At 40.9% G+C, this 18,488-nt stretch overlaps 1 protein-coding gene across 2 annotated transcripts in view; it reads right to left on the bottom strand.

The window, feature by feature from the left end:
* Positions 1–324: 324 nt before the first annotated feature.
* LOC139422959 (androgen receptor-like) overlaps positions 325–18,488 on the bottom strand; it is a 52,260-nt gene continuing 34,096 nt past the window's right edge. Inside the window, exons 4-8 of one of the 2 annotated variants that reach the window (XM_071174480.1) lie at positions 7,304–7,582; positions 6,961–7,105; positions 4,279–4,409; positions 2,646–2,797; positions 325–2,472 (exon numbers count right to left, since the gene is read on the bottom strand). In XM_071174480.1, the coding sequence (XP_071030581.1) occupies positions 2,314–2,472; positions 2,646–2,797; positions 4,279–4,409; positions 6,961–7,105; positions 7,304–7,582 (866 nt within the window). In that variant the 3' untranslated portion in view covers positions 325–2,313. The remainder of the gene's footprint in view (positions 2,473–2,645; positions 2,798–4,278; positions 4,410–6,960; positions 7,106–7,303; positions 7,583–18,488) is intronic. The other variant, XM_071174479.1, reaches the window with a different exon arrangement.

Here is an 18,488-nt window from a genome sequence, read left to right on the forward strand (position 1 = left end):
ACATAACATGTGCAGTGTCGTGTCTTTACTATCATTAAATTGAAGACTTATAGTTTTTATCAAAGATTCTCTGTAGTTAGTATTACGTGATCAACTGATTAATCATGTAACTGTAATTAACTAGGAAGTCGGCACCAAGGAAAAATATTCAGATGAAAAGGTTATAATTTCCTAATATAATTTTTCAGATATTTTCATATCTGATCCATAGTCTTCTGATTAATTAATTATTTACTTTACCTCACGTTAGTCTCATTCCAAACTTCGTAAATTGCTGGTTATCTGCACGAACCCAGTCTTCACTATGAGTCATCCAAACATCAATTGTCTTAAATCATTTATTTATTACTAAGTAATTCACAGAAATGCATAAACAAACAAACAAGGTAAATGTGGTTACAAGAAATGATAGGGGAATGTGCCCTAGTGGGCTAAACCGGCATCGCGGCTTGTTAGACAAAAGGGGAAGTGGGGGTCAACAGATGACACTACAAAGTTGATAGTTATAACAATTGAAATGCTAATCCGTTGCACATGAACGCTCACTCATTCGGGAACAATTGCAATCAATATATATATTTACGCTCAGTGTGTCGTTGGGATCTTTGTTGAAAAGTTTGTTTCTGTTGGAGAGTTTTGTACATCTCTCTCTGTCTTGGTTAGAGGGGATAGTTCAGAGTGACATTCATTCAGTTGTTATAGATTGGATGTTTCGGCGGTTGTCGTTCTTTGCGTTAAATGACACCGAATTCCTAGCTGCAGACTAGTAATTAATATCAAAGACTTGTTCTTATTCTGTCTGTATCGATAGTCTAAGAGTTTAACCACATGGTATGGTTAAAAGATTCCGCAATGGTCTACAACCTTCGTCCTCTCCTAATGGAGAAAAACATGGTCTGGTGATCATTTCCCAATGTTGGATTTTATTCGGAATTGCAGAAAAGGGGCTGTCTCAGGATGCCTGACCCTAACTGGGCTCAGGGGCGGTCCTCTGATTTAGTTCAAATCAAAAGGGAATTGTATTTTCCTTCATTAAACAGTCCGAAATCATATTAAACTATTTTACAAACAGTATCATACACGCTCATTCATCTTATACAACAATTAGATGTAAACCTCATATCTGAGGCTATTATATAAACTGTGTTATGGTAATGTAGCCACACCATCTCCCATGATCTTCCCCAAGTTGTAACAAACGGACCAGTTCGTGATAGAGCAAATTGTTGGTTATAAATGACCACATGAATTTGGCACGCTATGTCCCCCCACTTCTAAAACCAAAGTTCCGCCCCTTTTTTTTCAATAAAGATGAAATCATTCTAACATCTACAAACACATGGCGCATGCACCTTTGTATGTTCTGATGAACTAAAGAATGCACATATTCAGGCTGCGTTAAACCTTAGAGGATTTTCAGCATGAATAGATTATAAGTATGTTCAGTTTGACCAACTAACTTTGGCACAGTACTGTCATGTGTGACGCAAAGGAGTCATCTGAAACTACATGCAGACTAAATGGGCAGCAAGTTGTAGAAGTTTTCATACTATGATTTACTTTTAAATAACTCAATAGAGATTCACTGCCACTGAAAATATTCTGGAAAGTTATTAATTCCAATTGTCTCGCTTTATGTCTGGAATTAGTTAGTCACCGTTTGTTCACTACCTAAATAACTAGCAAGAAAGATTTAAATACTGTACAATACATGTAGTGACTTATGCATTGTATATGTATATTGAAAATAGCATTCTAGTACAACGTAGTCAGTCAGATACAACCGTTGAGTAGTTAGCTAGTAAATACAGAGACTGTATGTAAGAGTATACTGCAAACGACTGTTTCACATTCCTTTTGGCAATAGTTTTTTTTTTGCATAGCACAATCTCATGAAAGTTCCTAAAGTAGAGATATGCATAGCTATGTTTAACTGTTTCTGCATTTTGTTTAGTTTTGTCTTCATCCAGTCAATGGATGACATTCTTCTGTTTCTTACATTTGACATAAAACTACTAGTCTTGTGTATTTTTTTTCTTGAAATACAGGACAGATTGGGCTGTCAACAAGGTGACACCTTGCAACTTGAAATAAATGCTAAAACCTTGCTGCCCTTCTGAGAAAATTATCTCAATTATGTCTGATAAGCGGCTAAACTACTGTAATGATACAATGATTTCAGAAATGGAACATTGAGCTATTAGATATAAAAAAAGGGAGAGAGAGAACATTACAAGGGAAACACTACAGAGCCTTGGCTGAAGTATATAGGCAGCTTGGATTGGATTTTTCTCAGTATGATGGCAAATCCTGCTACTTGTGGAACAGGATTGGTTTGGCCAAGCCTGCCAGGATCTTTGGCAAATGTACTGAGATTATCTCTGCAATCATCTCTGGAAAGTTGACCTTGGTGGGCAGAGACTGGGCCTGGACAAACAGATCAAATGTAAACTGCTGGAGTTTCCTCACAACCTGGGGGTTGGAAAGATGGACAGAGACGAGACAAAGTTACAATTCTGTGACATTCTACGATTTTGCTTTGGAAAACAAAGTAAGAAATTCATAACTTAGCAGATTTTTATCATACATTCTATGACAACAGAATAAATCAAATACAGTTATTGAGGATGCACATTGTTTCTCACCGGTTGGAGGGAATCCATGAGACGGGTGAGTTGATACAACCTCTGAGAGCAGTTGGACTTCCTTCCATAGTTAATGACGCGACCAAGTTCATTGATATAGGTCAGCCGCAACTCATCAAAGTACTTCTGACTCTTAAGACCGTCCACTGGAACTGCAAATGAGACAGCATGTAGTTGGTTTGTCCGCAATATTGAATCTCTGTTAAACTATAAAAAATGCACTGATTGGTTTCAATGGAAGCTACACTATACTGTATATACTAAAGTATGTGGACATCCCTTCAAATTAGTGGATTTGGCTATTTCAGCCAAACCTGCTGCTGACAGGTGTATAAAATCGTACACACAGCCATGCAATTTCCATAGACAAACATTGGCAGTAGAATGGCCTTACTGAAGAGCTCAGTGATTTTCAATGCGGCACCGTCATAGGATGCCACCTTTTCAACAAGTCAGTAAGTCCAATTTCTGCCCTGCTAGAGCTGCCCTGGTCAACTGTAAGTGCTGTTATTGTGAAGTGGAAACTTCTAGGAGCAACAACGGCTCAGCCGTGAAGTGGTAGGCCATGCAAGCTCACAGAACAGGACCGCCGAGTGCTGAAGCGCGTAGCGTGTAAAAATTGCCTGTACTCGGTTGCAACACTCACTACAGAATTCCAAACTGCTTCTGGAAGCAGCATCAGCACAGGAACTGTTCGTCGGGAGCTTCATGAAATGGTATTCCATGGCCAAGCAGCTGCACACAAGCCTAAAACCACCATAGCGCAATGACGAGCATCTGCTGGAGTGGTGTAAAGCTTGCCGCCATTGGACATTGGAGCAGTGGAAACGCGTTCTCTGGAGTGATGAACCAATCCCGCTTTACCATCTGGCAGTCCGACAGACTAATCTGGGTTTGGCGGATGCTAGGAGAACACTACCTGCCTCAATGCATAGTGCCAACTATAAAGTTTGGTGGAGGGGGAATAATGGTCTGGGGCTGTTTTTCATGTTTCGGGCCAGGCCCCTTAGTTCCAGTGAAGGGAAACCTTAATGCTACAGCATACCAGAACATTCTAGACGATTCTGTGCTTCCAACTTGTGGCAACAGTTTGGGGAATGCCCTTTCCTGTTTCAGCATTACAATGCCCCCATGCACAAAGTGAGGTCCATGCAGAAATGGTTTGTCAATCGGTGTGGAAGAACTTGACTGGCCTGCACAGAGCCCTGACCTTATCCCCATTGAGCACCTTTGGGATGAATTGGAATGCCGACTGCGAGTCAGGCCTAATCACCCAACATCAGTACCAGACCTCACTAATACTCTTGTGGCTGAATGGAAGCAAGGCCCTGCAGCAATGTTCCAACATCTAATGGAAAGGCTTTCCAGAAGAGTGGAGACTGTTATAGCAGCAAAGGGGGTACCAACTCCATATTAATGCCCATGATTTTGGAATAAGATGTTCAACGAGCAGGTGTGCACATACTTTGTCATGTAGTGTACCTCAAATTGTATTCCATTTCCACAGCATTATGAAAATGGCCTAGAGGAAATTGCTTGCAAGTCAATTTCATGAAAGAAGAAATACACAATGTGATGCTTTCTATAGTCTGTCAATGGACCTCTCAGCCTTTGATTGGGCAACAACACTCACTGATGCTGAAGAGGAGCAGGGCCTTCATGCAGAGGAACTCTTCCTGAGTGACTTGCAGCAGGACAAACTCCTGGGAGAGTTGTCTCATCCGTATGCAGTGATCGAACATGCTGGAGATGTGCATCCGATGGCTGGGGACATGAGAAAAGAGAGGAGGAACAGGGTGAGATACAGTATATTGAGAATGAGCCAATAAAAAGACGGGGGGGGGTAGCCTATGGGGAATATATTAAGAAAGGGATCATCTGTTGCTATGAGAGATTATGTATAGAGGGGGCAAATAGATGAGAGGATAAGATGGCGAGACCAGTATGTGAAACTTTTGCAATGATTACAAAATTGGCATCCTCCCTCTTTTTGACGATAGTTATGTGACCTTTGACCTACTGCTATGCGGGCAAATCTGGTTGTAATGATGTCATCTCAACCAGTTGTGCCCGCAGGGTATACCATCTGAATACAGGATTGCAGTGATTGTTACTGAATATTATTTTTTTCTTTTTCGTAGTTAATAAAAAAACTAAATGTCATGTGGAGATGTAGCTACTGGAAGCTCACACACATTTTTTGCATAAAGAAGTAGTAAAGAATTTCCTTTCTCGGCATCAGACCTACCTAATTCTCACTTGAATCATAGTTTTTGTGTTTCATAGGCTAAATTACACATTCTGTTTACATTTGACTTAAAAGTGATCTGTTCTTGCAATTTGTAGTCTGACATTTCAGATCTAGATATGATAAATATTACAAAGTAGTTTGGAAATATTGAACAATTTTCTTCAAAGTAACTTTAAGTAAACTATATTTTACTCAAGGGTAGCTTTAGTGTAGCTTAACTTCTTCCTGTGTGGTAGCTTGGTAAACTATATAATCTTCTCCAACACTGCTTATAGTACATGTTAAAAGGTTATATTCTCTATATTACTTAGCTACATGGATCAATGCTAATAAGGGTACTCTAGTTCCAACATTTATATTACCAATTAATAATGCATTCATTATAGGTAATATACACTACATGACCAAAAGTATGAGGACACCTCCACATCGAACATCTCATTCCAAACTCATGGGCATTCATATGGGGTTGGTCCCCCCTTTGCTGCTATGACAGCCTCCACTCTTCTGGGAAGGCTTTCAAGTAAATGTTGGAACATATACCCCACAGTGTCCAAGTGGAATTATATTTTTAGAAATGTTTACTAATGAATTACCAATGAAAAGCTGAAGTGTCTTGAGTCAATAAGTATTCAACCCCTTTTGTTATGTTAAGTCTAAATAAGTTCAGGAGTAAAAATGTGCTTGACAAGATACATAATAAGTTGCATGGACTCACTCTGTGTGAAATAATAGTGTTTAGCATGTTTTTGAATGACTACCTCATCTCTGTACCCCACACATACAATTATCTGTAAGGTCCCTCAGTCGAGCAGTGAATTTCAAACACAAAGACCAGGAAGGTTTTCCAATGCCTCGCAAAGAAGGGCACCTATTGGTAGATGGGTAAAATAAAAAAATAAAGCAGAAATTGAATATCACTTTGAGCATGGTGAAGTTATTAATGCACTACGAAGACACAGGATCCTTCCTAACTCATTTGCCGGAGAGGAAGGAAACCGCTCAGGGATTTCACCATGAGGTCAATGGTGACTTTAAAACAGTTACAATTTAATGCCTTTGATAGAAGAAACCTGAGGATGGATTAACAACATTGTAGTTGTTGATTTCAAGCATAGTGGTGGCTGTATCATGTTATGGCTATGCTTGTAATCATTAACGACTGGGGAGCTTTTCAGGATAAAAACGAAATGGTGCTAAGCACAGCCAAAATCATAGAGGAAAACCTGTTTCTACCAGACACTGGGAAATGAATGCACCTTTCAGCAGAACAATAACCTATAACACCAAGCCAAATCTACACAGGAGTTGCTTACCAAGAAGACAGTGAATGTTCCGGAGTGGCCGAGTTACAGTTTTGACTTAAATATGCTTGAAAATCTATGGCAAGACTTGAAAATGGTTGTCTAGCAATGATCAACAACCAGCAAGACTCACCGCTGTAATCACTGCCAAAGATGATTATAACATGTATTGACTCTGGTGTGAATACATATGTAAATTTGATATTTCTGTATTTCATTTAAAATAAATTTGCAAAAAAATCTAAAAACATGTTTTCACTTTGTCATTATTGGGTATTGTGTGTAGATGGGTGAGAGAGAAAATATATATTAATCCAGGCTGTAAGACAAATACATTTGGAATAATTCTAGGGGTATGGATACTTTCTGAAGACACTATGATTGAAGGCAAAAAAAAAATGAATATTCCTCAGGACTTTCCATGTGACTAAAGAACACCGAACAAGGAAATTAAATATAAATGTTACTGAAAGCCAGGTTTGTAAGCCCTTGTGCACATGTAATTCTAGATGTATCGGTGAGAAAGATGGACCGAGAGTGAGCAGGAGGTAGAGAGGGGGAAGAGAGAGAGAGAAAAAAGAGACAGGGACAGAAAGAGATGGACAAAAAAAATAATTGGTATCTGCCATACTTATTACAGCCAACTCACTGGAGGAAATCTCCACCAACATAATGGGGACAACACTGAGTTGGTGGACCTGGTGGAAATAAGGTCATTTAGCGGATATAATTGAATTCACTTTCACATCGTATCACATACTCATTGAAAACAAGGTCCGGGGCGAAATAGAGCATTCTGCCGTTGGCATTCTTGTAGGACCTCCATCCCAAGCCGAACACCATCACCCCCATCCATGAATGCTGGATGACTGTCATCTGGTCATCCACATGCAGATTCCGAAAACCTGAGAAGAAAATTAATAACCACATGGAAATGGATAACAATCATTGATTACAATATAATTATCAAAATATGATACATGCCTTCACGACCTCCAATGTGCTGCAATGCCATTGCAAACTTGTTGTAAATAAAATGTAATCTTCTAAACAATTAATCAAGAACAACATGGAAATACATTTCTTCTATTCCAGTACTGTACCTGGCAAGCCTTTGGCCCACTTGACCACTTTGACAAGTTGGCGCTCCCCGAGTTCGTTGAGGCTGGTGAGCAGCGCTGCAGCTGAGTCAGGCTGGCATTGGTCATGTCCCGCATGTACCACCTCTGGCTCAATGGATTCCAAGATGTTAAGGAACACCAGCTGGGAATGGAAGCTCAGGCCGGATTGGGGAGAGACTCCCTGGATGGTATCAGTGGGGCCTTGGGTGGGAAGATCCTCCTCCGGACTCTTCAGCTGTACAATCTTCTTTAGTTTACGTGCTACATAAGGTCAAGAAATCGGACACGGATGAGTAATGGTAGAAGAATAGTGTAATATTTGGTGCAGCTGTTGTGAGAGAAAAATTACAAGATCGTTATAATACTGTTTATGCATCTCTAATAGCTTTGATGAGTATTCTCTCATCTGTGTCTATGGGACTGAGTTGGGCCTCTGGAGCTTGAGCTGACTTGGTGATAATAACCTACAGCTGGCATTCCATAGATAAGATGTGGTGTGTGTGACCCGAGATAGAGACAGCCTGGAGGAGTAGAACAATCCCTTATTGCTTCTAATCATTATTGCATCTGGGAAATGGCACCGGGTGCAGATGACCACAGGAGATTAACCCAAGGTGGCTTATGATGCCCCCCGATCAGCATTGGAGAGGTGGAACCAGCCCTGACTAAGCATTTTTAGGTCTCCTATAGAAGATCTCTGTTTTTTCATTAAAGGTTAAACTCTCAGCATCACACCTGAGAGTGTGCGGTAGACCAGCTTCATTATTGCAATAATTAATCAATATTAAATATAGATGATTGTTTGAAGAAATTACAAAGTCTCTCTCAGTTTTCATGAATTTCCACAACACTGTTAACAATTGCCAAATCAGAGGAAAGGAAAACGTGAGAGGAATGAACGTTTAAATATAACAAAAGAACAACAGAGAAGGACGTACCAAGGGAGCGCATACTCTTTACAGGTGAGACTGTAAGAAGATATGTCACACTGTAAGCTATAGTGAAAAGCCAACTTGTTTCAAATAATATCACATTCAAAGTTAAATTATTATATACAGTGCATTCGGAAAGTATTCAGACTCCTTTACTTTTTCCACATTTTGTTACGTTACAGCCTTATTCTAAAATTGATTAAATAAAATGTTTCCACATAAATCTACACACAATACGCCATAATGACAAAGTAAAAACAGGTTTTTAGAATTGTTTGCTCATTTTTATATAAAAATAAATGAATTGATTGATTACATTTACATAAGTATGCAGACCCTTTAACTCAGTACTTTGTTGAAGCACCTTTGGCAACAATTACAGCACCAAGTCTTATTGGGAATGACGCTACAAGCTTGGCACACTTGTATTTGAGGAATGTATTTTTTAAATTATTTAAAAAAACTGAAATATCTTATTTACATAAGTATTCAGACCCTTTGCTTAAAGACTAGAAATTGAGCTCAGGTGCATCCTGTTTCCATTACAAATCCTTAAGCTGTTTCTACAACTTGGTTTCATTCCACCTGTGGTAAATTCAATTGATTGGACATGATTTGGAAAGGCACACACCTATATAAGGTTCCACAGTTGACAGCGCATGTTGGAGCAGAAATCAAGCCATGAGGTTGAAGGAATTGTCCGTAGAGCTCCAAGACAGGATTGTGTTGAGGCACAGATCTGGGGAAGAGTACCAAAACATTTCGGCAGCATTGAATGTCCCTAAGAACACAGTGGCCTCCATCATTCTTAAATGGAAGAAGTTTGGAACCACCAAGACTCTTCCTAGAGCTGGCCTCCCGACCAAACTGAGCAATCCTTCCTCTGTGGAGATGGGAGAACCTTCCAGAAGGACAACCATCTCTGCAGCACTCCACGAATCAGGCGTTTATGGTAGTGGTCAGACGGAAGCCACTCCTCAGTAAAAAGCGCATGACAGCCCGCTTGGAGTTTGCCAAATACTAATTGAGTGTATGTAAACTTCTGACCCACAGGGAATGTGTTGAAAGAAATATAAGCTGAAATAAGTCACTCTCGACTATTATTCTGACATTTCACATTCTTAAAATAAAGTGGTGATCCTAACTGACCTAAAACAGGGAATTCTTACTAGGATTAAATGTCAGGAATTGTGAAAAACTAAGTTTAAATGTACTTGGCTAATGTGTATGTAAACTTCCGACTTCACCTGTATATTTGAGATTCTTCAAAGCAGCCACGCCTTAATGATAGCTTTGAACACTCTTGGAAGTCTCTCAACCAGCTTCATGAGGTAGTCACCTGGAATGCATTTCAATGAACATGTGTGCCTTGTTAATTTATGGGATTTCTTTCCTTCTTAATGTGTTTGAGCCAATCAGTTGTGTTGTGACACAGAAGCTAGCCCTATTTGGTAAAAGACCAAGTCCATATTATGTTAAGAACAGCTCAAATAAGCAAAGAGAAACGACAGTCCATCATTACTTTAGGACATGAAGGTCAGTCAATCTGGAAAAGTGCAGTCGCAAAAACTATCAGGAGCTTTGATCAAACTGGCTCTCATGAGGACCGCCACAGTAAAGGAAGACCCAGAGTTACCTCTGCTGCAGAGGACACGTTTATTTGAGTTACCAGCCTCAGAAATTGGAGCCCAAATAAATGCTTCACAGAGTCCTCAACTGGAAGCCTCATTAAACAGCACCCGCAAAACACCAGTCTCAACATCAACAGTGAATAGGCGACTCCAGAATGCTGGCCTTCTAGGCAGAGTTCCTCTGTCCAGTGTCTGTGTTCTTAATCTTTTCTTTTTATTGGCCAGTCTGAGATATGTCTTATTCTTTGCAACTCTGCCTAGAAGGCCAGCATCCCGGAGTCGCCTCTTCACTGTTGACGTTGAGACTGCTGTTTTGCGGGTACTATTTAATGAAGCTGCCAGTTGAGGACTTGTGAGGAGTCGAGATCTTCAGTTTCTTGGCAATTTCTCGCATGGAATAGCTAATATACTGACAACTTTCAGAAGAAAGTTATTTGTTTCTGGACATTTTGAGCCTGTAATCAAACCCACAAATGCTGATGCTCCAGATACTCAACTATTCTAAAGAAGGCTAGTTTTATTGCTTCTGTAATCAGGACAACCGTTTTCAGGTGTGCTAACATAATAGCAAAAGGGTTTTCTAATGATCAATTATATATAATGTTGCAAATGTCGGAGAGACAGACAGCAAAGTTTATACAAATCTCCGCTGTTGAAAACAAAATGTTAGTCTAAAAGAAATGTGAGATAAGGTCTAGATAGATGCTTTTTATAGTGGATATCAAGTTTATAAGTTGCCTGGCTGGGCTGATGAGATAGTGGATTGCGCAGTCAGAAGGAACAGAGTAAATAGGCATTATAATGTCATAGATTTACCCGGTGGCAACTTGTGCAATAGACACCGGCTGGAATGCAATTTTAACAAATCAGTATTCAGGGTTAGACCCACCCATTGTATATATGGAATAATCAACAGAAAAAAGTGTTCTTAACACACACACACACACACACACAAACACACAGACACACGTCATACACAAGCAGACTCTTGTACTCACATATACACTCACACACATGCATACGCCCATACTCACAAACACACTTACAGTGCCTTGCGAAAGTATTCGGCCCCCTTGAACTTTGCGACCTTTTGCCACATTTCAGGCTTCAAACATAAAGATATAAAACTGCATTTTTTTGTGAAGAATCAACAACAAGTGGGACACAATCATGAAGTGGAACGACATTTATTGGATATTTCAAACTTTTTTAACAAATCAAAAACTGAAAAATTGGGCGTGCAAAATTATTCAAGGGGTTCAAGGGGTTCAAGGGGGCCGATACAGTGCCTTCAGAAAGTATTCAGGCCCCTTGACTTTTTCCACATTTAGTTATGTTACAGCCTTATTCTAAAATGGATTAAAGATATATATTTTTTCAGCCATCTACACACAATACCCCATAATGACAAAGCAAAAACAGTTTTTGTAAATGTTTGCAAATGTATAAGAAAACATACCTTATTTACATAAATATTCAGACCCTTTGCTATGAGACTCAAAATTGAGTTCAGGTGAATCCTGTTTCTTTTGAGCATCCTTGATGTTTCTACAACTTGATTGGAGTCCACCTGTGGTAAATGTAATTGATTGGACATGATTTGTTTGGAAAGGTCCCACAGTTGACAGTGCATGTCAGAGCAAAAACCAAGCCATGAGGTTGAAGGAATTGTCCGTAGAGCTCCGAGACAGGATTGTGTCAAGGCACATATCTGGGGAAGGGTATCAAAAAATGTTGGCAGCATTGAAGGTCCCCAAGAACACAGTGGCCTCCATTATTTATAAATGGAATAAGTTAGGAACCAACAAGGCTCTTCCTAGAGCTGGCCACCCGGCCAAACTGAGCAATCGGGGGAGAAGAGCCTTGGTCAGAGAGGTGACCAAGAACCCGATGGTCACTCTGACAGAGCTTGAGAGTTCCTCTGTGGAGATGGGAGAACCTTCCAGAAGGATAACCATCTCTGCAGCAGCCCACCAATCAAACCTTTATGGTAGAGTGGCCAGATGGAAGCCTCTCCTCAGTAAAAGGCACATGACATTCCGCTGCCAAAGGGCAGCTAAAGACTCTCTGGTCAAGATTCACCTTCCAACAGGACAACGACCCTAAACACCCAGCCAAGACAACGCAGGAGTGGCTTTGGGGCAAGTCTCTGAACGTCCTTGAGTGGCCCCGCCAGAGCCCGGACTTGAACCCGATCTAACATCTCTGGAGAGACCTGAAAATAACTGTGCAGTGACACTCCCCATCCAACCTGACAGAGCTCGAGAGGATCTGCCAAACTTGTAGCGTCATACCCAAGAAGACTTGATGCTGTGATTGCTGCCAAAGGTTAAAGGGTCTAAATACTTATGTAAATGTGATATTTTTTATTTATTTTTTATATAAATTAGCAAACAATTCTAAAAACCTGTTTTTAATTTGTCATTATTCCCCTTATCAATTGATAAGGGGAAAAAAACAATTTAATCCATTTTAGAATAAGGCTGTAACATAACAAAAATGTGGAAAAAGTCAAGGGGTCTGAATACTTTCCGAAGGCACTGTACACATACACTCAAACACACACAGCCAACGATGCTGTCCCATGTACTGTATATTGAGACTGGACACGTTTCCTTTATACTGTTTTTCAAACTGTGTATTTATATACTGTATTGTTCACATAGCTCATTCTAATATATCCACTACTGTACATTGCATTTTTGTTACAATGTTTATATAAACCACATGTATTTATAAACTGGATTCTTAACATAGCCCACTGCAATATATCTACTGCTGTCAGGTTGGATGGGGAGCGTTGCTGCACAGCTTTTCAGGTCTCTCCAGAAATGTTCGATCAGGGTCTGCCATCTCCACAGAGGAACTTTAGAGCTCTGTCAGAGTGACCATTGGGTTTTTGGTCACGTCCCTGACCAAGACCCTTCTCCCCGTATTGATCAGTTTGACCGGGTGACCAGCTCTAGGAAAAGTCTTAGTGATGACAGAACTTATTCCATTTATGAATGATGGCGCCACTGTGTTCTTGGGGACCTTCAATGCTGCAGAAATATTTGGTACCCTTCCCCAGATCTGTGCCTTGACACAATCATGTCTCGGAGCGCAACGGACAATTCCTTCAACCTAATGGCTTGATTTTTGTTCTGACATGCACTGTCAACTGTGGACCTTATATAGACAGGTGTGTGCCTTTCAAAATCATGTCCAGTCAATTTAATTTACCACAGATGGACTGCAATCAAGTTTTAGAAACATCTCATATCAGAACTCAGGATAAGACCCAGATGCAGACAGCTAGAGGCACAGGAGACAAAGGGCTGTGAGACATAGGTTTAATCCTAGTCACATGAAAAGTGGGATGTATACGGAGGGTACGGGGCAACACAAGATGAACAGCAGAGGGACTAATAATCTTGGAGATGGGGAAAGGGCCGATAAAGCTGTGGGGAATGTTTGCGGTATTCCTACCTGAGGGGCAGGTCACGAGTGTACAGCCATGCCCTCTGCCTGAGATGATACCGGGGAGCCGAGGTCCGGTGTTGTTCGGCTTGTCGTCGATACCTGGAGGTGATCTTGAGAAGAGCCGACTGGGCTCTCTTCCAGGTACGGCGACAGCGGCGGGCAAACATTTGGGCTGAGGGTATGCCGACCTCTTCCTCTTGCTCCAGGAAGAGCAGGTACTGATACCTCAGGGAACACTCGAAAGGCGAGAGCCCAAAGGCAGAGCAGGGGAGGTTGTTGTGGGCATATTAAACCCACACGAGTTGCTAGCTCCAGGTGGTGAGGTTGACGGAGACAAGGTTGCGAAGAGTCATCTCCAGGTCTTGATTGGCTCGCTCCGACTGGCTGTTGGACTGGGGGTGGAACCCGGAGAATAGGCTGGCCGACGACCCAATGAACGTGCAGAATGCCTTCCAGAACAGGGACGAGAACTGAGGACCCTGGTCGGAAACCATGTCCACCGAGAGTCCATGGATCCGGAAGACTTGCTGGGCCGTCTCTATGGCAGAGGGTAGCTTGGGGAGAGGAATAAAGTGAGCGGCTTTGGAAAACCAGTCCACTACTGTCAGGATGGCGGTGTTGCCATCAGACGGGGGAAGACCTGTGACAAAGTAAAGGGATATGTGAGACCAGGGACAGTGAGAGACAGGCATAGCTAATACAAGGAGACCAGCCGGAGCTTGCAGAGGACACATGTTCTGCACACCGTGCAGGCGGAGACGTCCGGGACCGTTGGTAGGCCACCAAAAGTGTTGCCACACAAAGGCCAGGGTCCGACGGGAGCCTGGGTGGCAGGAAAGCCTGAAGGAGTGGGCCCACTCCAGAAACGAGGAGCGGAAAGCGTCAGGCACAAATGATGCTGCACCTCACGGACATGCTTCCCTATTCCCCACCTGAGTGCCGTCGCCAGACACGAGGTGGGAATTACGGTCTCGGGATCCGAGGGTGTAGCCGCGGGGCTATAGCGGCGTGACAGACTGATTTTGCACACCTGAGTGTCGCACTTGCTCCATTCGGGCTCAAACTTATCTGTCATGGTTTGCAGATAGAGGTCTTGAGTACTTGAGTGAATATTCAGTGATGGGATTTCCTCCACTTGCTTAGAAATCAATATTTCCATCTTCATCATCTGAGTTCATTCATTAGGGCAGCAACTTCAATGAGTTCTGCTGATTTGTCATCCAACTTAGTCATTGTGTTCATTAACTGATTGTCATTGGTCTGCAGCATTTGGAGTAGAACATTGTTACTTTGAGTAACGTTCAACAAAACTTCATGCATGTTATCAAGTTGCGCGCTCTTGTTTGTAGACAACTCATCAGATTTATCTAGTTTGGCGTGGACATCGTCATATCTAGTTTTGGCTAAATCGAGTTGTTCCTGTAGAAGACAATGTTGTTCCTGCAGAAGACGATTTTGTTGAAGAGTTTGTGCTCGTTCGTCGTCATAAGTTTTTGCGATAACTTTTAATTATTCAATTTTCAAACGCGGTTCCATAGCTAGTAGTATTTTTCACTTTTCTGCGTTTGTCATTAGTTTCCCGGTTCTCTCCGCCTGTCCCTTTATGTCTACCGTTTCCTGCCCGTGCTTCAGCTGAGCACTGCAGTATTGGACCAATGCCAATCTAAGATGGCAAGACATCAGGGCTAAACTGGAGAGAACCTTTACAAGGCCTGCGCCCGATGGTGGATTTTGGAGAGTGTTTGTCGCGATTTCTACTGTTTATCTGCTAATGGCATAGTTAGGATTGGTATCGCTGCTGAGGTCAGAGATCAATAATTTTATGTGTGAGGTGTTCACTAATTGGCGGGGGAGTGGGGACCACCCCGTCTGATAGCTTGCACATTATTAAAACAGTTGAGAGGGTTGAATTTTTTTCCCCTATTTTTCCAAAGTTTGGATTTGGAATTCGTTGGAGGTGACAAAGACGATTTTAATCTATTTATAGACGTTAATGAACCATCAGTACTGTATCAGTAATGTTGGAGGTGGATGTGAATGAATTTGCAAAAACAAATTGAATTGATTAATCAATGTTAATGATAAATCAAACGGTATTGGCTATTTGGGAATTAAAATGTAATTAACCTGAGAGCTTTTCTTCATCTAGGTTAATATGGAAAAGTTTAAAATGTCTCATTTGATTGGAAGAACCTGAAAAGGTATGTTCAACAATTTCATTTATTAAATGAGATGATGAAATCCAATCCAAAAAAAAAACTTTAAAAAAAATCATTTTTTAAAATATATTTTTTAAATCCAATCAATTGAGATTGGCTGGATTATCATAAGTGTAACCAGTAGTTTAAATGTTAGGGTGCATTCACCACCAGGTTCACATAACCTAAGGTCGAAGCCACATGGGATTCCCGCAAAAGCGAGACTTCTGTCAGTACTGGGTAGTTATAATCAATGACCTTTGCAAAAGCAAATTTGACTGATTAATCAATGTTAATGATAATTCAAACCTGTACAGGCTATTTGGGAATTAAACTTTAATTAACCTGAAAGCATAGCTGTACCAAGATTAATGTGGACAAGTTTAAATTGTCTCATTTGTAGAAACCAATCAATTTGGATATTATTTAAAATGTCCATTTGGAAAAGGTAGTCTGGCAATTTTACCTCTTAGTTAAATTGAATGAGACAATGATATCCAAATCAGTTACGATTGGCTGGATATCATAAGTAACCACTTGACATAAATGTGATACACGTTTGGTGACACAAAAAATAATGAATCTTATTTTTATTTTTTTTACTGCCGATTCAACTCCCCCAGGGGTCACGATCGCAGAAAGCTGAAATCAAAAGGAAGTACAGATGGGTGGGACTTCCGTCGCCCAAGACGGAGGAATTTCAACGTAACACAGGAAAAACAAAAATGGCTACTCTCCCTTTGTTACCTTTAGCATCTCGTGCAAGCTAATCCTACTTTGTACTCTTTCAAGCATAATATAGGATAATTTACACTACGGTAAGAGGTTCTACTAATGACGTCTCACCGTCAACCCATTCGGCATTCTTCTTTGCTAGCACTAAATTACCGGAACTCGAGGAAATTTTAGAAATAAAACACACCTGTGGCCTACCCACACCATCTAAGTGTGGTAGACGGATACAGTTGAAGTCGTAAGTTTACATACACCTTAGTCAAATACATTTAAACTCAGTTTTTCACAATTCCTGACATTTAATCCTAGTTAAAATTCCCAAGCCTGTAAGTTAGGTACATTTTGGCCCCTTCCTCCTGACAGAGCTGGTGTAACTGAGTCAGGTTTGTAGGCCTCCTTGCTCGCAGACGCTATTTCAGTTCTGCCCACACATGATCTATAGGTTTGAGGTCAGGGCTCTGTGATGGCCACTCCAATACCCTGACTTTGTTGTCCTTAAGCCAGTATGCTTGGGGTCATTGTCCATTTGGAAGACCCATTTGCGACCAAGCTTTAACTTCCTGACTGATGCCTTGAGATGTTTCTTCAATATCTCCACATAATTTTCCTACCTCATTATGCCATCTATTTTGTGAAGTGCACCAGTCCCTCCTGCAGCAAAGCACCCCAACAACATGATGCTGCCACCCCCGTGCTTCACGGTTGGGATGGTGTTCTTTGGCTTGCAAGGTTCCGCCTTTTTCCTCCTAAGATAATGATGGTCAATATGGCCAAACAGTTCTATTTTTGTTTCATCAGACCAGAGGACATTTCTCCAAAAAGTACGATCTTTGTCCCCATGTGCGGCCTTTCAGGTTATGTTGATATAGGACGCGTTTTACTGTGGATATAGATACTTTTGTACCTGTTTCCTCCAGCATCTTCACAAGGTCCTTTGCTGTTGTTCTGTGATTGATTTGCATTTTTCGCACCAAAGTACTTTCCTCTCTAGGAGACAGAACGCATCTATTATGACGCGAGCATTATGACGGCGGCGTGGTCCCATGGTGTCCCATTGCGTACTATTGTTTGTATAGATGAACGTGGTACTTTCAAGCGTTTGGAAATTGTTCCCAAGGATGTACTAGACTTGTGGAGGTCTACAACATTTTGTCTGATTTCTTTTGATTTTCCCATGACGTCAAGCTTAGAGGCACTGAATTTGAAGGTAGGCCTTGAAATACATCCACAGGTACACCACCAATTGACTAAAATGACTGTCAAGTAGCTTATCAGAAGCTTCTAAAGCCATGACATAATTTTCTGGAATTTTCCAAGCTGTTTAAAGGCACAGTCAACTTAGTGTATGTAAACTTCTGACCCACTGGAATTGTGATACAGTGAATTATAATTAAATAGTCTGTCTGTAAACAGTTGTTGGAAATATTACTTGTGTACTGCACAAAGTACATGTCCTAACCGACTTAACAAAATTATAGTTTGTTGACAAGACATTTGTGGAGTGGTTGAAAAACAAGTTGTAATGACTCCAGAGTAGGTTGGAGTCATTGACAATAAATTTGTGGAGTGGTTGAAAAACGAGTTGTAATGACTCCAGAGTAGGTTGGAGTCATTACAACTCGTTTTTCAACCACTCAACAAATTTCTTGTCAACAACCTATAATTTTGTCAAGTCGGTTAGGACATCTACTTTATGTAGTATGTAAACTTCCAACTTCAACTGTATATATCCCACCATTCACTCAATATAATTATTTCTGCCAGATAACACTGTGGAGTTGCTGAGCTCTAGGTTTACACTGATATTTCAGCTGCCTCTATATTTATTTTATTTATTGAATTAGGCAGGTCAGTTAAGAACAAATTCTTATTTTCAATGACAGCCTAGGAACAGTGGGTTATAACTGCCTTGTTCAAGGGCAGGATGACTGATTTTTAACTTGTCAGCTTGGGGATTCGATCTTGCAACCTTTCGGTTACTAGTCCAATGCTCTAACCACTAGGCTACCTGCCGCCCCATGCTTGGCACTTGCGTGGGAGTGTGAGTGACAGAGAAATACTAATTGTCGCTTCCCAACTATCGGATCAATAACCTAATAGGCATTTCAAATACTCTAACTAAATGGTATGGCTAAAATTGATAAGAGACATCCTCACTGCTTTTACAAAGTTTTGTTGAAGTCTAAGGTTTTCCTGTGCATAGTTATTT

The sequence above is a fragment of the Oncorhynchus clarkii genome, chromosome 12 (genome assembly GCF_045791955.1).
Source record: "Oncorhynchus clarkii lewisi isolate Uvic-CL-2024 chromosome 12, UVic_Ocla_1.0, whole genome shotgun sequence".
Lineage (NCBI taxonomy): Eukaryota > Metazoa > Chordata > Actinopteri > Salmoniformes > Salmonidae > Oncorhynchus > Oncorhynchus clarkii.